Raw genomic sequence first — 22,083 nt, forward strand, 5'->3', positions numbered from 1 at the left:
GAACTATCGGCCCCGCAGCCCCCGCGCCCGCCCTGCCTCTCCAGGCCGCGCGTCCAACTTAATGCCCCAGCAGGAGCCCCAGCCAGCAGCCCCCCCGGCCTCCGGCCTCCGCACTCCCCCGCAGCAGCCCGGGCTCCCGGCGGCCTCCCGGTGCCGGCGGAGCCCCCGGCCCCGGCGCGCGTGGGTCCCGCGGCGCCCGGGGCGGCGGCAGAGCGGCATGCGGCGGCCCCGCGCACCATGAGACAGGGCACCGGCACCGGCGGCAGGCAGGAGGCGGGCAGCGTCCCCGGCTCCTCGTCGGCGAGGAAGAGTTTGCCGGCTCCCGAGGCCGGCCTCCTGCGCGGCTGGAGCAGCGGCGGCCGCTGCCGCAACGGCACCGGGAGGCACCGGAAAAGCGGCGGCATCCAGCTCGGCGGCACCAGCACCGGCGGCGGTTCCCGCGCCCAGGTGGCCACCGCGGACAGCAGCAGCAGCGGCGGCGGCGGCGGCTGGGGCTTCCCCGCCGCGCTCCCGCAGCACCGGCACCCCAGGTAACGCGCGGCCGTGCGGCCCCGACCCCTGCCTCCGTCCCGGGGGGCGCCCACTCGCGACACCCGCCCGGGGGGCGCCCGCCGGGGACACCCACGCGGGATGGTCGGCCAGCGTGACCCCCGCGGCGGCGGCCGGGGTCAGCTCCGCGGTGCCCCCCGCTCTGTGGGGGTCACGGACGCGCCCGGTGGTGCGGGGTGGCATGGCTCTGCCGCGGGAAAGTTTCCGTGGGGAGCACGCTTATGTGCGGCGTGTCTGTCCCGGCCGGGCTGGCGAGGTCCGGCCGGGCGAGCCCCTCCGTTTGGAAAATAAGTTGCCCCCTAAGCAGTCCTCCTCGCCATCTCGTTTTGGTGTGGTTGGACATTTCCTGACTTTGGGGGTTCCTATAAGCCAGACAGCAACAGGGTCTGCGATGCGACCGGGCGGGTGTTTGCTCAAGGAAAACTTCCAGTAGGAGCAGTGGGGATTTGGAATGGGTGAAAGCTCCTGGGGGGAGCAGAGGTTGTGCCGTGCGCTGGGAGAGCCCTGCTGCTGCAGCAGCCCTGCGCAGAACTCCCTTCCCGCGTGTTTGCATCCGTGTGTGGCACGGGGTAAACCTTAAATACACGGCTGAACGGCACCACCGGATTCACACGGGGTTGTGCCGTGGTGTTTTCCTCTGTGGTCACTACCTTGATTTGTCAATTAACAAGCACGCTCATCCAGAAACTTTGCTCCCTACTCCTTAGCTGTCTACAGGATGGCAGCTTACTTTCACTCAAGTGACTCAGAAATAATTAGCGGTTATAAGCGTTACAGCCAGCAGAGGAACTTGGATTTTTTCATGGCGCTAAACCTCCAGAAGGGCTGTAGGGATCTCTCGGATGGGCGCAGGCAACCTGAGCATTCAGTTCAACAAGTGGTTGCCTCTTGAAGTGGAAAATTATCTAATTTATCCCAGTGTGAGATGTTAATGCACTAAACTGTGGGTTTAATTTGTTTGGTGGTACTAAATAATTAGAGTTCACAGTGTCCAGACATAGCCAGCTCATCCACTGATGCACATCTGATTCTGAGAGCTGGTGGAGGGCCCAATACTGCATACATTTCAGTAGATGAATAAGAACACAGGGTTGCTCTGCAGAGATGCCCAGGAGTATTTGGAGAATGTGATTACCAAACTGCACATTCACTGAAGATGTGAAAATGAAGGTTTTCTAGAACTAGGTATGTGACATCAGGGTGATTCCTCAAGCTGGCAGCACTTGTGTGCTCCAAAGCCTGGGTCTTCAGTGAGCTTTCCTAAATTAGTTCTCCTTCATAAATAAAGGTGCCTTCCTGCACATTAGCAAGGTTGAATCCACAGAATTATGATTTTTTTTTTCCCAAATCTCTACACTGAAGCATGCAAGAGCCCTTGAAGGAGTTGTTTCTTTTTTCATAGGCAGCAATGTTGTCTACAGTTAAAATTAGCTAGTGCTTTCTAGTACAATGATCTGCTGTCAGGTGGTTATGCATTTCCTAAGCTTGAGCTTAGGCTGGTATTTTCCAGGATGAGTGCCTTCTGAAGGCAGACTGTCTTTGGGAAGTTTCAAATTAAATGGTTTGGTTATTTCTGAGAACGTGGTAAGACAAAAACTTGTTCTTTGACCACGTATTTGATGAAAATGGTTTAGGTATACATCCTGCATTAGGAGACCTTGATCTGGGAATCTGAATTTCTTTCACTGTGCTAAGAAACACTTTCCTTCAGATTTAAATTCTTGTGGCATCATGTTTTGGATCAAGGAAAAGATATTTTGCTTGGGATCATCTTGTGATGGGGGTGCGCATTTTGTTGATCCTCTGAGAATCTTCCAGAATTTCTTTCCAGTATAATTTTATCACAATGCTCCAGGCATGTGCTCTTGGGAGAGGACTTGTTGAGGGCTTGACTGTTGCACTTGCTTGAAGATGTTCTCAGCACAAGGCATGCTGAACATCCCAGCACTGTTAGGAGCTGAGCAACTGCTCCTCTTCCTGGGAAGGATGAGAGCATTCCAGTTGGTGGCTGATGGGCTGAATGGACTTTTCCCCCAATTACTCTTCCAAGGTGTTGCTTCTACAGTGAGTTCAGGAAGGAGAATAGAAGACTTTCTCAACTGTGCCTTCAGTGGCAGGGTGTGCCTGGTGATGCAGTGGAAGAGTGAAGCAGGAGACTGTTTAATTCACTTGAATGGTGACAAGAAATTGTGGTACTAGAACTGTCCCACTTTTGAGAAGTACTGGTGATGGATACATGGAGAAACTGAAGACAAGAGAATAGAGACAAAGGATTTGTGGGATCATGGATGACAAATCTTGGGAACAAGGTGCAGGGAACTGTAGATACAGGTGGTAAACCCACGCCAAGAGAAGGAATGGTGGAAAGGAGGAACTTGACACTTGTGTACAGGGACAGGAGACCTGAACATCCGGAAACACAGTGGTTTCCATTCTTTCAATAACCAGGACATGGTACTACTGCTTTTTCATCATTTTCCTCCCCACACTGCCTGCTCTGTGTTTCAGCCCCTGCCTCTGCTTATTTGTCTCTTCCCTGGATTGGTAAATGTCACACAGTTAAAAATAACAGCCAAATACACATTTTATGTGCATTTAATTGCTTTTCTTTCTGTGTTAGATGAACTTAGGTAACTTCCATTTGTGTTTTTAGTTTTGTGTCTAGGCTCTTAAGGGAGATGCACTTGAATTGCAGATTTTGCAGAAGGATCATTATCTGTATAAAAAGATAATTTTCCTGGATTTGGCTTAACTGTATGTTGGTCCTTGCTCTTAATAAGACTTCTTGAAAAGGTAGGCTGAGGCCATGTAAATATTTGTATTATTTTAGCTAATTTAATTCAGTGGGTAATCTGCATCAGCTGATAGACTGATTTTATGAGTCTGACTGCTGAAGTTTGAAAAGGAAACACCATGTAATAGCATTTAAGCAGAATGCGTAGATGGTGGTAGATTTATTTATGCAGTGCTGCTTTTGCTATTGCTGTTTTTTGGGAGGGTCTAAAGCTATTGTGACATGCTATGGGACATAGAATATCTACATATACATACATACATTATATATATGTGTGTGTGTGTGTGTGTGTGTGTGTGTGTGTGTGTGTGTGTGTGTAAAACAGTATATTGCCAGCTGAATTCAAAAATACAAGAGCTGCAAGGCAGAAAAGGCAAGGAGGTGACAAGAGATGTGGGTCATGTAGGCTCATGCTCTGAATAAGGAGCTGAGAAGCTGCAGATGTGGTTCATTCTCTGCTCCTTGCATTTATCTTGTGGTGGCCCAGGGATGTTGGCAGATTAGATTGAGGAATTTAGGGGAATGGCTTTCTTGGCCTCATCCATATAAATTCAACATACATTTTGGGGACAGAGGGATAAATACTGGTTTTATGCTTCTCTTCCTGTGTCTCTTCCCGCTGAAGGCAAACCATGAGGCACAACTCAGTCCCACAAAAATGTTGGTTTTAATTACTTTGATAAAGATTTTGGTGAAGACACTTCTGTTGTTTTATCCAAGGACCATGGCAGAAATCAGTGTTTATTGCAGGCTGCCTCCCATGTTTGGGAAGAATAATCTTATGCATCCCCAGTACTATTTTTAATTCTGCTCTGGTCTGAAAATCCACCTGTCACTTCAGTAAAATAAAGCTCTCACAAAACTTAGGTCACTGGTGAGCTTGGACATTTGTTACTAGGAAATAGTATTGCCATACTATTATGCCAGTATTACAGTACCCCATCTGCCTGCTGTTTCTTGTCCTCTCCTTTAGCTGCAAGCACTTTGAGGCAATGCCACCTCTTTCTCCTGTGTCTTTGTGGCAGGTAGCATGCCTTGAGCATCAAGATACTCCAAAAATGACCATGTAAATTGTGGGAACAGGGTGATTATCTGACCTTCTCCTGCTTGGGCACAAGTCTGTGTAAAACAGCTGGGCTTCTGCTAGCCTGATTATGACAGAAGGTATTTTTCATCTGTTTTACTACTATTCTTAGGGGTCTGCATAAAATATAATATTTCTAGCCAAGTGGAATGATGATACAGGAAAAAAATTTAGAGGACATGTATGTATGTTTGAGATCAGAACTCAAATTTGGAAATTTGGAAGTTCAGGTATGAAACCTCTAATTTCAAAATGTACAGGCAGTGCTGGCATGACAGTGTCATCTACTGGGACATTTCAATCACCCTTTCTCCTTGAGTATATTCAAGTGATATAAATGTAATATGCATGTCAGTTTGAAAATAAATAGAAGAAAATATATCTATAATCATATAAATTAATGGCTACAGGTCACCAAAGGTGCCAAAGCTTAGACAAAATCTTCCATGGACACCTCAGGGGGAAAAAAAAAAAAATCAGTGCAATGTGCAGGTGTGAGTTAAAAACCAAAGGGAAATAGAACATTAAGATTATTTTTAAAAGGATGGAAAATAATAAAAAAGAATAATCTTTATTTCACTGTAGCATCTATAATGTGCTATATCTTCAGTGTCCTGTGCTGTTGATTCCCCCATATCAGAGATGGATAATGGCAAGAGAGAAAGTTTGGAGGGATGTAGCAAAGGTGATCAGAGAAACAGTGTGAGGACTGACAATGCTGATAAAGTGATGGAACAAACATCTGTAAAATTAAGCAAAGCATGGAGAAGGCAAACCAGGAATGACTGATCACAGCCATAGCAGCAGAGGGCACTGGGAAGGCAGTTGCAGGAATGGAAACAAAAGGAGATTGCTCTTCACATAGCATGGTCAGACTGCTGAGCTCCTCACCACAGGATGTGGATGCTGAGAGGTTACATCAGCTAATGAGGTGACTGGATGAGTTCATGGAAGAGAAATCCATCAAGAGCTATTAAACTTAAAACCACTGCCTCTGGCATAGGAAGTTTTGAGCTGCATAATTTGGAAGCTTGGTGAGTATCCTGAAGAAATGCCACCACTGTTTTGACTTGTTCTTATACTTGCTCCTCAGCACCTGTGTCTGACCATGGCTGAGAGGGGCTGCTGAGCCAGGTAGTCTCCCTTTGTCTTCTCTGCAAAATAAAGTGGGCCAGCCCCCCTCAGTTCCCAAGGCCAAGATGCTGCTGGTGGCTTGTACCTTCCCTGCTCAGGGCTGGCCCCATTACAGCACATCTGCCATGGAACAGGCTGGCTGGGAGGAGCTAGTTGAAATGCTCCAAAGAAGAGCCAAGGCATGGTCCAGAACTGTACCACAAAAAGCACTGTACACTGCTTGAGTGCCCTCCTTGGTGTCCTGTTGTGGAGCTGTGCAGTCATGGTGAGAATTAGCTTCTTGTGTTCAAGTAGGTTCAGAAAGCAGTTCATTCAGGGAAGCAATCCCACCTGAAGGCATTGAATAACAAGATACAATGCCTGGCTGAAGAAGTCCCTGCTGGGAGACTGTAATACTGCTACATGCCCCCTGACACAGGCTTCCCCAGCCTTCCCTGCTGCCCAGTGTCAGGGAGAGCATTTGGGCCAAGATTGGGCATCTTCTCTGATGAGGTGTTGCTGTAGTTAGAGTTTCATCTGTCTCTACAAGACCAGGCTTTGACCTTCTGAACTGAGAGGACTGGGAATTAAATTTCTTCACTATCCACTGAATTTAAGCACTGGTTAAAACAGAAATGTTGTGTTGACTGCTGTTTATTAAATGGACAATTTGCTTAATCATCTGAAAGGCAGATTTTAAAGCCATGGATTGCATTTACAATGGCTGTGCTAAACCGAAGGCTGTATTGCTGTCCGCTTAAGCAATGGTCAAAGCACAATGTATTAAAGCACAGCTCACACTGATGGTGTTTTGCTGGCTTTTGGATGAGGTTTATTGCTATTAAAACAGCAAGCACCAATCCCAAACTTAGCAATGTCTTAAGCCTTTCTGGTAGTATCCTAAAATTTCCAGACACTAACTGATACAAAAACTCCAATGCAGCACTTAATGGAGCTCACAACGCCTAGCTGTATATTTTTGGGCTACCTTATGTAATAAAATGGCAGGCCCTTGCACTGCCTGCACAAACAAGGTTGCATAAGCAGCCTGGGGAAACAAACGGAGCTCCAAGAGCCCTCCTGAATCCTGCACGTCTTGTTTGATCTCATTTAACATTATTTAATAAGCAATATTAACCTTTTCCTCTCTCCCCCCTTAAATTATTTAGAACCAGCGATACTGACTTAATTTCATGCACAAACATCACTTTTTAGAGAAGTCATCAAACTTTCCGGTCAATTGAGCAGCCTGATGTCTGGGTAGCCTTGAATTTTCTGTAATCAGCACTCAATCTAGTTAAAAAAAAAAAAGACATTAAAAACAAAGCCTGGAACAGGAAAATACTTGTTTTTCACTCTCATTTCTAATTTGGTAACCATTCTTAAAGTTCATCACTATGGTTTGTTCTGTCAAGGGATAAGCAATTCATTATTCAAGCAGCTTTGGGGTTTTTTCCTTTAAAAACAGACAATGCTATTCAACCATTAGGAAGAAAACCGGCACAACAAAATTGCAATCAATTTTAACAGGCTTGCAGATGGCAATGAATTTCTTTAAGCATAATATTAGCCGTACAAACAGTAATAATTGAGTGTGATCATTTTTTATCCTTTTATCATTGATAAGCAGACCAGACTGTTTTTCTCTTGATTCCCTCTGTTAGGTGTGTCAAATTTTTAAGCTGGAGGACAATTTTAATAAGGCAGCTTCCACCTGTAATCTCTAAATCAACAGGTGGATGTAACTGTGCAAAACCTGAGCATTCCTGGTTATCTGATTGAGTCAGTGGCTGAATAAATCTGACTTTGAACATGTCCTAGACTTATTGGTTTGGGTGGGACACTCTCATTAATACTTTGGGAGAATTGACATATTTTCCATATTACGCATAAGAATGGCATGCTGGCAAAATCTAGTCAATAATAAATACTGTGTGCAGCGTGATCAGCTAGAGATGAGATATTTCTGTTATTTCTAATTCTCATACAAAATATCTGCCTTGGTGTTTTTATTGGTTATTCCATGGATTTTAGTTGCAGTATTTGGACTGTTCCTGGTTTTGACATATTAAACAGGAAAAGCTTTTAAATTGGAGGCTTTGCGTTAGACATACCCACATTCCAGTTACACTTCCACCGAGGGTTCCTTTAGTTTATAATTTATAAAGGGGAAGACAGCTATATGATTTCAAAGTGGACCATTAAGGCCACTATTTACTTAGGCAAAATCTTTATCCTGTTCATCAGATAAGCAACAAGTTATTATAATTTGCTTTATCTTTGGTTATGATGATGAGGAAAATATTTTATTCTCCAATACTTTTTAATGCTTTTTTTTCCCATATAGTAATACAATATTTGGGAAAGATCGTTTCATATAAACAGCCTAATCAAACAATAGTTCTGTAAAGCAGCTGGGTGCATTTCCAACAATTTCAGCAAGAGCAAAACTGATGAAAAATAAATAGGTCACTCATAGTCATTCCTGTATTTATATTTTTTTATAAAAAGGCCTGAAGAATCTTCTTTGTTTCTGGGCTGTCACTGAAGTTGATGGAAGCTTTGCTGGAATTATTCTGGGCCTTTAATTTGATTGTTTGTAGAGTGGCACCAGTCATTTTTTTTCAGCTTTTTTCTTTCTTCCCAGCACAAAGGACCTTATTGTCAGCTGACGCACACTGATGTAACTCAGCTCGTTCTAGCAATTACATTTATATTGCCTGGCTTCTAACATCCGTATTTATTCAAAAATGCATCATCTTTTTCAGCTACAGAATATCTTGTTATGTCTTGCTGTTATTCAAGTATAAGAAATGAAGCTGCTTTTGGAGCCTGTCCTGCTGTCCTCATTAAGGCAAAACTCCCACTGAAATCAAGGAGAGTTTGGCTTACAGAGAATTACTGACTCGAGTTTCTGAAAGGTCTAAACTTACTCACTTTCTCGGTTTGATTTTCTTTAAATGTAATTTTAAATTTTTATCTCAATTTGTATTCTAACTCTTCCCTCTCCTTTTATATTTCTGGTTTTGAATCTTTAGCTTCCTTTTCTAGGATCTTTCTTCTTTTTACTTCTCTCAGGTCTTTGCACCTTCTACTTTCCACCTTGCCCTCCCCTCTTTTATTCTCTTCTCTTACTGTCTCACACTCTCATTCAGTGTTATTCTCAACTTCACTGACTACAGCACTGGAAAAAGTTGATCTACATCATACATGTTTCCAGGAATTTAATTTAGCTTGTTTAGACCCCTTCTATGTACAGGTGCTTATTTTAAGGTACTTGCCTTAGGGCAAAGCAGCAGTTTGTAAGATTGGTGATCCAGGCAGAGATTTATTTGCACAATATTCGTCTCAGTAATCCTTCCTCTTCTTCTGGGTAGAATCTTAGAATTTCCTCTGAAGTATTGATGCAGGGTTTCAGCAAATTGAGTTTTGGACTGATAAAATAAATATTTGGCATTTTATTGCAGTTGGAAAAAAATACTCGTGGATTTTGAAGTCTGCGTAAAATGGGTTTTGTTGAGGGTGACAAAACTGGAAATCTCCAGAGAAATGGGTTTTATTCATAATTCTTCTCCTGTGCAATGTTATGAGCTTAGACCACATACATAATGCTTTCTGTGCATCACTTCTCTGATCTGTAAACTAGGACAGCTTTACAGGGTATTGTAGGGTATGAACAATTCTGGGTGCCAGTCATAACCAGAGGGGCACGAAGCAGGGGGCTCTGGGATGCTAAATAAGCCATTGGCAGGAAGAGGAGCTACAAGAAGGGTTCTTTTGGGTGTTGATGCACCTCTGTGGTTAGGATACACCAGACAGTACCTTGTCACTTTGCACCTGATGGCTTTGGAGCTCTCCCTGGATGTCCTGGCTCCATTGGTTTCCTGCACAGTGGCTTGCGTCCCCCTGCCCCCCGCACCCTGCTACCTCTTAATTGTTTGCATTTTTCAGATGGAAAGCATTTGGAGAGTGCCAAGTTATTTTCTTGCAAGTCTGACTGAAAGTTGTGTTCTTTTTCACAAGACCTAACTCATGATTGTGAAATAAATAGTAGGTATATGGCTTCTTAATGCATAGTATAGCATTTCAAGCTAAGGTTACCAGCTTTCTGCTTCTCAGCATCTGGATCCCTGCAGACATACTTCTTAAAGTAAAAGACATAACACTAAACTCTCTTATTCTCCCTTAAACAAGCAAATACATTTTCTCTTATGGGAATGATAAAAAATTTTCATGGTTCCAAATTGCCTGTTATTCTGGCAAACCTAAAATGAATCAAAAACTACAGGCTATATATAGAGAGTAATGACAGTTAAAGAAGCATTTCTTCTTTGATGCAATTTCTGTTTGATTTTCTTAAAACCCTCCTCTTCCAAAGACCCATTTCCACTACATCTGAACAATAGATTTATTGTCGTCAACTGAATGAGAAATTTGATAAAGATAGCTTTTCTATTTCCATTAAAAATAGATGATTTTTCAGAAGACTGAAGGATGTAAGTTCAATTTTTAAGTCTGAATTTCACATTTCATTTGACCAGTCTATAATATAAATTTTCAAAGTCCTAATTGGCATTAGACTTGGCGTATTTCCGTGCGTATTTTTTCTTGCCATATTTTTTCTCAGTGTGAAACTATTAGAGGGTCATTGCTCTGGTTAATGAAAGAGGGCTGATATTCTTTGTAAGTTGTGAGTGTTTAAATATTCCTCTATGTAAATTTTTCCCTTTAATGAAAAAGTTTAAAGAGACATCTTAAAAAAATTAATGTAAGTGTGTTGAAAAATTCAGGTTACATTCAAAATCTATGATATCCAGTGGTATGAGGTGATGACACATTTCAAATTTGCTACTGTATTATTAAAAGGGGATTCCATATAGGAGATGTAAGCATAAAAAATTGGGTACAATTCACAGAACTGCTGGTTTTGCTTCTGAATTCTTCAGTAGTTTTGTTAGAGTGTATAATCAGTTACACTTGTGCTGATTTAATCAATTATTCTTGTGCACAAACAAACACACACAACACCCATCTAATTTCAGACTGTATTTGAAACATCAGAACTAGAGATTTCACTTAAAATGAAAGAAAATGTTATTTTCAAGCCCCTAGAATGATTTTAAAAATGGCAAAGATATATTTGGGAATGATCATATTATTGGGTACCAGCAGCTGTATATCCTCATTCAAAAGTGTATTTGGCTGAAAGACCAATTCATAAATATTGTGTTTGAAGATTGCAGCAAGCTTTCATATTTGCAAGACATAATGTAAAATGTGCAACATTTTTTTTCTTTGCTCCAAGAAGTTTAGACAGCTTGGTCTCCCAAATCTAATGAATAATGGTCAGCAAACAAAAGTATCCATGGCTTCTTGAATAATGGAGGCTGGAGACCATTCTGTCTGTGGTGTGGAAGCAGAAAGGTCAGCCTGCTGGGTCAGTTTGAACACTCTCCTGCATACTGCCAGCCTGTGAAGTGGCTTGGAGGCGGAAGATACCAATAAATAACTTGACACTTGCACTCCATGACTTCACATCTTGTGGTCTATGAACTTCCAGGCAAGCAACAGCCTGCTTCTAGCTGCATTGCTTGGAGAAACCAAGGGATCTGGGGGAATGTCTTATTTTTCTGATGGAAAATGAATATATTTTTTTCCTTTTTTTGTAGTCCTCCTCTGCCTTGATCTGCTGTTTGGGGAAGTGAGGGGTGTAGCGGGGGAGGTAAGACTTATCTTTGATCTGATGGCTCCTTTCGTTTTGGGCTGCTCTCCAGGAAAAACTTTTTCCCCCTTCGGGACACAGTGCTTTTCATGGCAGAGGCTCTGCAAACAGGAGTGCTGTGGAAGATCCTGAGTTTGCCTGACACGTGTTTGACATATTCACACAAATTCAGCAGAGCAGCTTTATTCAGGTAAACACTTAAGCACATGCTTTACATTACTCAGAATTTCATCTGAGTTTCTTTCCTTGAATATGGAAAGACTGAAGCACATATTTAGGGGCTGAACAGGTCTCCAGTCTGACTCATATATAGAGCAGTGAGGATGGGTTGGATGGAAAGGGAGCAGTCATTGCGGTAGCATGGCAGCTGTGAAGTAAGATGCACTGTCTGAAAATCAGAATGCTACAAAGGGGCCTTATTCTTATGGAAGGCTGCTTTTTGTCTGTGTATGGTCTCAAGAAGAGGAGCGGGCCTGAACTTTTTGCTTTTGTCTACCCATTTGTTCCTCTGTTTCTCCTTATTTTGAATTACTCTGCATATGGCTTGGATGATGTGATGTAGATTTATAATTAGAATTTTTTGGTTGCTCTGCAACCTCATGTTTGTCAGTTTTAAGATTCACCCATCTGGCACCCCAAGAAGAGGACAGTGTTCTTTTGCAGAATACTTTTGGCTATCTGCATATGAAGATGATGCTGTATGCTAAGTCCTCTGAGGATTTCTCATGTTGCATCAGCCACAGAAGGTTTCAGAAATTTATTAAGTATTTGTCAGCAGTGAACACGTACCCAAACCTTTTGGCTCTTTCTAGCTACTTCATTCATGAAAAATGTTTTTTCACAGTTTTATGTGCAAAACTTAAAGTGACTCAGGCACTGATGTAACCTTTCTCGCTTCTTTTGAGGATCTGAATTACAAATCTAGATTAATGTTTTGCAACACAGAGAAGGAAAGAGAAAAGCACTGCAGTGAGAGCTCAGAAATGGTTCTGCAGGAAAGGTTGTTTTAGTGAGCCAGATCTTGTCTGTTCTTAAACATCTTTGCTGATACTAGCTCATGTAAGGGCACAGTGGTAACTTCCTTTAACAGATGTGTATTGTGTGCAGGTACTTTACTGGCAAAACTAAACTCTTCCCCTGAGCAGAATGAACTATCTCAGCAAAAGAGTGTTTCAGGGGAGCATAGTAGAGTTGGCAGAAAGATGTTTCTAACATAGGGTTTGTTGAAGGTTCTTTCACATTCCTCACTGACAGTGTCCCCTGAAATTTAAAATACTACAGACTACACCTGGATAGAATATGGATAATGGGTTCCAAAATCTCAACTGATCAATAGCCTTAATCGTTGCATTTCTTCAATGCAACAATGACTTGGTGTGACTACTGTGGAAGTTGCTTGTTTTGGGAGGATTATAATGTAGGAAGTGTCTCACTTCAGGCCAGCCCTTTTTTTTTTTTTTGCATTTTATTCTGGAGTTAATAATGTTTTAGAAGTTTCTTCCTAGTCTTGTTTCGTAGATAGTCTGCAGGTTTCTTTTGGAGAAATATATTTGATGTGAATCTCCTCTCACTCTGCCAAAGCATGACACCTCTTGCAAACCATTGTCTTAAAGAACAAAGCAGTAACTGGGAGTCATGTTTCTGGCATGAACTCAGGCAGCACTGCCCATATAGTGTATTTTTCCATTTAAGACTGATTTCCCATTGCTTCCTCAATTCTTACCCATTTTAGCTAGGGCCGTAATTGCAAGACTGCTTTTATCCATTGTATTGAATTTGCATGGAAAGTGAAGGCTATAGGTGTGTATTTTCTGAGAAACTACTAGAAACTTCCCTGGTGTCTGACAGAGCCAATGCCAAGTGGCTCCAAGACAGAGCCACTCCTGGCCAAAGCTGAGCCAGTCAGCAAATGTACTAATGATTTTGGGATAACATACATAAGAGGGAAAAAAACAGTTATGGGCAGGAGTAACTGCGGCCAGAGAGAAGCAGCTTTGCAGACACCAAGGGAGGTAAAGAAGGAGGGGGAGAAGGTACTTCAGGAGCTGAGATACCCCTGGACCCCTGGAGGCTGTGCTGAAGACCATGGTAAGGCAGCCCACACTGGAGCAGGTTTGCTGGCAGGACTCGTGACTCCATGGGGAACTCACACTGGAGCAGACCATTCCTGAAGGACTGCACCTTGTGGTAGAGGTAAACACGCTGGAGTGGTTAGTGAAGAACTGTAGCCTGGGGGAAGGACTCCTGTTGGAGTCCTCCATGAACTGTCTCTGGTGGGAGGGACCCCACACTGGAGCAGGGGGGCAACACCTTTCCCTGAGGGGGAAGCAGTGGCAGAAACAAAATGGATGAACTGACTGCAGCCCCCATTCCCTGTCTCCCTATGCTACTGGTGGGTAGGAGTTAGAGAATCAGAAATGAAGTTAAGCCTGGGAAGGAGGGAGCAGTGGCAGGAAGGTGGTGTTAAGATTTGTTTTACTTCTCATGATTGTACTCTCATTTTGTTAGTAATAACTTCAGGTAATTTCCCCAAGCTGAGTCTGTTTGGTCCCTAACAAAGTAACTCGTGGATGATGTCCAGTCTCTCTCCCCATCTTTAACTCTTGAACCTGATGCTACATTTTGTGTCTGCTCTCCAGCTGAGGAGGAGAGTAATAGAGCAGCTTTGGTGTGCCCCTGGCATCTGGCCAGGGTCAGACCACCACATCCATGTTCTTTCTGCTGCTACTGCAAAGGATGATGATGCCTTACTCCCAACTCTGGACACCAGTGTGTCAGAGCAGAAAGCTGATCTTGCTGAAATTTAGCCTTTTATTTATGTGGATGGGTTAATTGTCAGCTGTTGTATTTTCCTAAGCTGGGTTACTGTGCAGCCACACAAATTGCAGAGGTGGGAAGAAGACAAAGGATCTCCTTTGGAACCAGTGTGGGTTTAAGCCACTTTAGAGTAACTGCTAAACTTTTTACTCTAATTTCTGAATGAGAGGAGAAGTGGGGCTTGAGGGGAACTGAGTGAAGAAATGGAGTCAAGGCTGAGACTCAAGGATTTGTACTGGTCAGGCAAGGACATGATGAGCTGGGGTGAAAAATGGATCAGTAGGAGTGGGAACAGTGGGCATGGATGGAATTGAAAATGATGACCAGTAGGAGAAGGAGCATGGACGAGGAGCAAGGGAGACAAGGAAGTTTCAGCTCTAATTCCTGGCAGTGAGGAAAAAGAAGAAATGAAAAAGAAGTCCTTAGTACATGCTTGGCTAAGGAGGAGTGGTGTGATCTACTGGAAAGAGAGGATGTCATGAAGGGAGCAGGCATGGAGCTGAGCCTGGATGGCAACAGGGGAGAAAGACATTGGAGGAGAAGAATTTGCACTGAGAAAAATCTGAAAGTGAGGTTCATAGGAAGTACCTGGGACTTGGACAGCCAGAAATAGAGATGAGCATGTGCTTATCCTGCAGTGTATAACTTGGGTGAGGAGGAGTCTGAGGTACCGAAGGAGGCATCAAGCTGATAGTCAGGGAGGACAGGCAGGAAAAGCTGGCCAATGTGGGCATCTGGGAGGGCATCCCAGTGCTGGCAAATGTGGTGCCCCTCTGTGGTGCCTCAAAGCCCAGCAGGAGAGCCATCTTATCCCTACCTCTTACTGCAGCCCATTGTCCCTACCTGCCTCAGGACCCAGGGACCACTCTGGCTGATGCAGCTTGTTAGCTGTAATGAGTGTAAGGCTAATGATATTTTGGAAATAACACAACAATGCCAAATAGCGAGGTTTTCCATTTTTTTAAGACCTAACAAAGTCACACACTCACAGAAACTGCCTTTGCTACGGATGCAAAGCTGAGCACTCAGAAATTAGGAAATAGTATAATTAAGTCCGCCTGTGTAATTTTGATTTACTCCCTTCCTGTATATTCATTGTTATGCAGTACTTAATGGTTTCGTAATTACACTGTAATCAAATAATTTTTTTGTTTAGTTGTTGCTGGCCATTTTAAGTTAGCTTAATTCACTGGCAGTTCACAATCAGTTCACTAAGTCAGTTCACAACTACTGGCATAAGCTGGAATGGGCAGGGGAAGGATATGATCACTTTTGTGTCAGCAATGTTCACTTAGCCTGGCCCAAACCAATACTCAAATAACAACATTACTGTCAATGTAGATGGGTAAAAGCTCCAGTTTTATTAAACATTGGCCAATTCAGGCAGATTTTTAAATGGGGTTATATCCTTGTTGCAAAGAACACACACACCTGCAAAGCAAAGACTAACTTTTCTCATTAATATATAATCTCTACTTCTTAACTCTTCTGGCTGAAAATAGGAATCATCAAAATTCCCAGGCAGAGCACAGACTGCAGAATTTCGGCCCAAGTGGTTTAATCATGGAACTGTTCTGTATAACCAAGTGTGGTGGTTTCTTCTAAGATTATAGAAACTGGAAGAACCAGGCAAGGCTTCCAGGCAGGCTCTGTCCCCAGACCACTCCCTGGAAAAGGTAGAAGCTGAGAGAGCTCCAATGAGGCTAGCCCTATATAAAATCCATATTTCCTGCACACTTTCTTGTTTGTTTTCAGGTGTTTCTGCTGCTAGAAAGCATTGAGTTAGGTATGTTTAAATCATTTTCTTGAGATTTTAAGTTATACATTTTATCTGGTTTAAATAAATTATTTTTTTTTTCTTACTAATAAGTACTAATTTTTGTGATTTCCTTGGTGATATAGTTTTCATTTTAAGGAACGGTGCACCATTTTTGTATCTTAGAAAATATCAGTTGCTCAGGTTCAGAATTATATAAAGTTTTAACGGTTCTTTCTGATACAAATTATTTCAAGATTGTCAGTATGTAACCAAACTCTTGAGATCAAACACATTTTCTAATTAGTTTTTTGATCACCTAATTACATCTTTTAGAAACAGATTGACAGGCATTAATGGCAGTGTTAATGTGTATTTATAATTTATCAACAAAACCTTGTGTAGAAGGACTTTCATTGTCTGGCTGGATACTCCTTAAGCTAAGGAAACACAGTCTTTGAGAATCTTGAATTATCTTTCTTGCTGAGCTAGAATTGCATGTTTTGTAGAATACCTTTGACTAAACAAGGTATTAAGACTTGTGCTTAAGTTTGTTGAGTTTTAGTGCTAAAGTGACTTGATTACCCTCATGCATCAATGTCTTCAGAAGAGTAATAGGTCTTATTTGTATCATATATTTTCACACTCCAAACCTATATGTATGCAAAATAGCATCCTTTAGTTGTGAGCTCTTTAAGAACAAAGCTTTACACCTTTCTGCTGTGCAAAGCTGGAAAACTCTGAAAAGTAGAATAATGTAAGCAGTGAGAATAAAAACCTTTGTGATGTCCATATGTCACATCCTGTCAGATTGATGCATTAACTTTCCAGATTACAGGTTTCAGTCAGCAAAAAGCAAAGCAAAGAGGTGAACAAAAGTTTGACCTGGTTTTCCATATAATTAAAATAGTCAGTAGATTTAAACTGATGGAAGGCAGTGGACTTGGCTGAAAAAATTGAAAGCAAATAAGTTTCCTGTTAGATAGCTCTTCAGGAGAGAGTAATTCTTTCATTTATCTTGGTGTTTGGAGACCAAAAGCTCTCCCATAGGCTTTTGAGGGATCCAGTTACTATCGGAAGTCCATCTATAATGGCCACAATAAATACATTGTTGTCATGGTAATAGAGCGATCAAAGTCTGAGAGAAAATCTAGCATTTCTGTGGTTCATAGTGTAAGATGAAAGACAGACTTGACAACAAATAAGATTGATTATTTCATTTTTTTTGTTTTTCCCCTCTGGACTAACTTCAGCAGGTTGATGTTCTTTATATGTTGGGGGTTCCAGAGCTGAGGTCAATATTCCAGAGCACAACAGAGGGACAGAATTGCCTCCTTGACCTGCTAGTCACACTTCTTTTGGTTCAGCCTAGGATATGGTTGGCTTTCAGGGCAGTAAGCACACAAGTCCTTTTCCTCAGGGCTGCTCTTAATCCATTCTATATCCAGCCTTTGTTTATGTTTGGCATTGCCTGACCCTGGTGCAGGACCTTGCACATGACCTTGTTGAGCTTCATGAGGCTCACACAGACCCACCTTTCAAGCCTGCCCAGGTCCCTGTGGATGGTATCCCTTCCCTCCAATGTGTCAGCTGCACCACACAGCTTGGCCTTGTTGGCAGACTTACTGAGGGTGCACTGAGTGCCACTGCAAAGATGTTGATCAGCAGTGGTTCCAGTTCTGACCCCCAAGGAATGCTACTTGTCCACTTGCTCAGCAAGCTGTTGACCTCAAATCTTTCAATGCAACCATTTAGCCACTTCTTTACCCACTGAGTGGTTGATTTATCAAATCATGTCTATCCTGTGCAGGGACAAAGACATTGTGCTGGACAGTGTCAAACACTTTGCACAAGCCCAGGTAGATTATGTCAATTGCTCTTCCCTCATCCACCACTGCTGTAACACTCTTGTAGAAGGCAACCAAATTTATCAGGCACAATTTGCCATTAGTAAAACCATGTTGGTTTATCAGTCATCTCCTTATTTTTATGTACCTTAGCTTTGTGAGACTGACTGGCCTGTAGTTCCTGGAGTTTTCTTTTCTTTTTAAAACATGGGAACCTTCCCAGAAAGATATTCTGAATTTTAATTTAAAATTAAACTATTTCAATTTAATAGTGTAATCTTGCATAGTTATTCTGATATTGTTAGTACTCAGAAAGAATAATGCTGTCACTGTTGCCTGGGAAAGGTGATAGTCTTCCACAATTCTATTTCTAGTTTTTGCGGCAAAATTTACACAAACTGGTCCAATAGAATCATAAATTCATTGAATCATCAAGGTTGGAAGAGACCTACAAGATCATCCAGTCCAATTGCTCACCTGGTACCATCACTGTAACCCCTAAACCACTAATCCACATCACCCAGCACCAGATCCACATTAGACACCTCCAGCAATGATGATTCCACCTCCCTGTGCATCCAATTCCAATGTCTGACAACATAAACTGATTTTTTTTTTAAGATCTAATTTGAATCTCCCCTTTGTCAGCTTAAGACCATTTCCTCTGGTCCTATCACTGAAGGCACAGTAGAAGAGATCTGCCCTCACCTCACTACATCTCCTTGATGAGGTTCCCCCTGAATCTCCTCTTCTTGGGCCTAAACAACCCCAAACTAGGCCTCCCTGCAAGGCCATGCAAGGAAGTTGCAATGATCAACTGAGAGGATTCATAGTGAAGTCTACTGATGCCTGAAAGCTGAGGTTTCACAACAGACTACAACTTGCTTATTTCCCCTCTGCCACCACAAGTGCACTTTGGTGGTGGAAGACCAGTCCCATTTATAAATGCTGGATTTCCCTCCCATGTTCCCTGCTCTTAGCTGGGCATTTCTGCCAGTTGCCTTTTCTGTCCTACCTAACGAGGCTTCTGAAGAAGTCTTGCCAGCTTTCTCAATCAAAAAATAAAATAAAAAATAAAGGATGGCTATTTGTTTTTTTGGGTTTTTTTGCCAAATTACAGAATTTAGTGAGCTCACAGAAGGAACATGGACCAGCAGTAAAGATAAGCAGTGCAGGAGAAGCAGGGCGATCAACCACGTCCATTTGGTGGCCATAAGCCAAATTGACTGTCCCACTCTTCATGGCTTTCAGCATTCAAGATGTAGAGCCTGAGCTGCCTGCTCACCTGGCAGGCAAAATGCATGTCCCCAAGGAAGTGCAGCATAAAAGGGAGACTTGAAATCCTACCTTCTTCTGCTGCTTCAGTGCCTTAGTGAGGGCTGTGCTTAGGGCCATCTGTAAGGCAGGAATTTAAAGCCACAGTCCCGTATGCATTTATGCAACAAATCTTCCCCTGTGAGTTATTAGTCCTACAGAATATTACCCGGCTCAGATCACTTCAGAGGAATCGTCTCCTTTGCCAGCATGCTCACAGTGTGTTCCTAGCCCCAGTCCAATATTACTTGCTCACAATGAACACCTCATTATTCCAAAGCAGTGTCCTTCATTTCAGTGGTGTAGCCTAATGGGGTATGCCCATAAATCCAAATAGATCAAGCTGTGCAAGCTTTAGTCCCAGTGAAAGGGGATGACTCACCTGATGAAGTGCTCACTAGTCAAAGCAAAAGCAGCACAAAGGAAATCTGAAGTGTCAAAGTAGTCTTTTGTCAACAGGGACAGATTCTGACCTCCTTCATCACAGTGAGTGCATCTTACAAGTAGTCCCATGAACGAACTGAGACTACTTGTAGAGTAATAAAGTAGCTCTCCTAGGAGAAAGGGCACTGAATTCCAGCTCTAGGTCATTAAACTTGTGTTAAAGTCTCAGTCCATTTCTTTGGTGTCTCACAGTTAATGTTCCGTGACAGCCCTTTAATACACAAGAAAACAGCTTAATCTGAGAGCACCCTCCTGGCACGTTATAAATTTCATCAGTATTGACGAGACTATTGAAGTTCCAATTACAATAAAAGATGTGAAATGTCACACGGCATGGTGATGATCAAATGCTGAGCACTCTCCTAGCTTACCTCCTGGACATTTGAGTAGGCCCACAGCCCATTGCCCAAAATCCTTAGATAAGGGCCTAAATATGGAAGGAAAGGTGAACACAAGGGGAAATTCAAAGGGGAAAAGTGCAAAAATGAAAATAATAAATTGAAATTTCACTTCCAAAGAGCTTGATTGTCTGAACAGAATTGATGACAATGTGGAAACCTCCATGCAGGACTGACGCATAAGCAGTACAAAAAACTTAGTGCATGTGAACCATCATTCATAAAATCTGTATAAATACTGTGACTACTAATCTGGAGCCATTGCTGGATTTTTAAGAAAATCCTTGCCAGAAAAGAACTGGTGACCTTAATATTATTTTATTCAATAGTTAGTGTGTCAAAAAACAATTTAACTTTGCTGACCTAAATGATAAGGAGGTAGTTGTATTGCAGATATTAACTGCCTCATGCAGTTTTCAACCTAAACAATGTAAACAGGAAAGTAGTTTTGTCTGAGTAAGGACTTTATGATACGCCCCAGAGGAATTAAAGCTCCGGTAAAGGAAATGAAAAAATCTAGAAAATGTAGAAACTGTAATTTAAAAGCATGTTTAAAACATCCATTTATTTTAGAGCATGGGCTCAACATCTTCCTTTACTGGGTAAGAACCAGGTAATGCACGTGACTAAATCACAAAGCAAAGATCGATGAACATATCTGCAAAACTTGCATTTTTCTTGGACTCCAGCCTGGCTATAAAAAAAAAGAATTAAAATAGGACAAGGAAATTAAAGTATTAAATGCAGCTTTTTACCTCCAAATAGACTGTAAATCAACCTTCAGGCAGCACTTAGAAGTATAGAATATCAAGCATCTAAAGGAAAGACCATTACATCTGAGTGGCAGTTACTGTTCTCATTTGTACTGTATGCTGTAAATATACAGCAGTAGAACACTAATGCTCTTTGGTTAAATTTTTAAAACACAAAGAATACTGAAGTCAGAGGGACATGCTCAGTCTGACAGTCTGATAATTTTTTAAGAATGAACTCAGAGGGATTTCAGAGACTCCTAACCCCTGAATCTCCATCTTGAGCTTTTACACTTCTGCTCCTGAGTGTTTAACACATTATCTTTCTCCCCATGTCTGACAGGGCCATACAAGCAGAGGACAGTGCCAGGCCACATGTCTAATAGCATAGTAAAATAAAGGATTATCGTATAAACAAATTAAAGGTGGTTTTTTTTTTTTTTTTTAATGACAAAGATTTCTTAATTTTCGTTCAGATCACAGAATCATAGAATAGTTTCAGTTGGAAGGGACCTTCATGATGTCTTGGTTTCAACCATAACCAAGGACACCTTCCTCTAGACCAGGTTGCTCAAAGCCCCATTCTTCTGGCCTTAAACATTGCCAAGGGATGAGGCATCCACAGCTTCTTCGGGCAACCTGTTCCTGTGTCTTAACACTCTCACAGCAAATAATTTCTTTTGAACATCTGGTCCAAAGGTACTGTCTTTCAGTTTAAAGCCATTCCTGCTCATCCCATCACTCCATGACTGTGTGAAAAGTCCCATGCAGCTCACTTGCCAGGTCCTTTCAGGTACTAGACAGCTGTAAGACCTCCCTGAAGCCTTATTTTTTCCAAGCTGAACAATCCCATCTCTGTCAGCCTGTCTTCATAGGAGAGTTTTGGAATGATCCAGCCCTATGATCATCGGGGCTCACCCCAACAGGTTCACATGCATCTTATGTTCAAGGCTCCAGGCCTGGATGGAATACTGCCCTTTGGCGAGGTGTCACCAGAGGGGAGTAGAAGAGAATCACCTCCCTCAACTTGCTGTTTAGAGATGGTTGTTCTTGTACATTTTGCTAACTCTTCCTTACTGCTTTGTTACTCCTTGCAGGATTTGGTCCTTGAACCTGTATGGTTTGGGTATTGGTATAGCAACAATTTTATTGGGGAAATAAGGACTCTTTAGTCATGTTGTCTACATGTGTTTCTGTGTACTTGTGTATTTGTGTTTGTGTGTCTTTTGAACCTGCTGGCCTATTTGTCAAGTTTGAGAGAAAGATAGAGATACAGAAATTGTTGAATTTCTTCAACTTTCATTACAATAGATACCTGCAGACACTGGAGAACCTACTCAAGAGCTTTCTGACAGTTTCACCGCTCAAAAAACTTACTTTCTTCAAACACTTCCTTTTGAATTTGAATGCAGTGGAGGATCAAGTGTCTCATATTTGAAGTGAGTTGGGCTTGGTTTTAAAAAATAAACATTTTAAAAAGAAAAAATTTGCAA

The 22,083-nt window shown here is 42.2% G+C and overlaps 1 protein-coding gene across 2 annotated transcripts in view; it reads left to right on the top strand.

The window, feature by feature from the left end:
* The first annotated feature begins 234 nt into the window (after positions 1-234).
* Positions 235-22,083, top strand: part of NPAS2 (neuronal PAS domain protein 2) — a 104,268-nt gene continuing 82,419 nt past the window's right edge. Inside the window, exon 1 of one of the 2 annotated variants that reach the window (XM_077781540.1) lies at positions 235-530. In XM_077781540.1, coding sequence (XP_077637666.1) covers positions 238-530 — 293 coding nt within the window. In that variant the 5' untranslated portion in view covers positions 235-237. The remainder of the gene's footprint in view (positions 531-22,083) is intronic. The other variant, XM_077781541.1, reaches the window with a different exon arrangement.

Source organism: Lonchura striata, chromosome 2, assembly GCF_046129695.1.
Source record: "Lonchura striata isolate bLonStr1 chromosome 2, bLonStr1.mat, whole genome shotgun sequence".
NCBI lineage: Eukaryota > Metazoa > Chordata > Aves > Passeriformes > Estrildidae > Lonchura > Lonchura striata.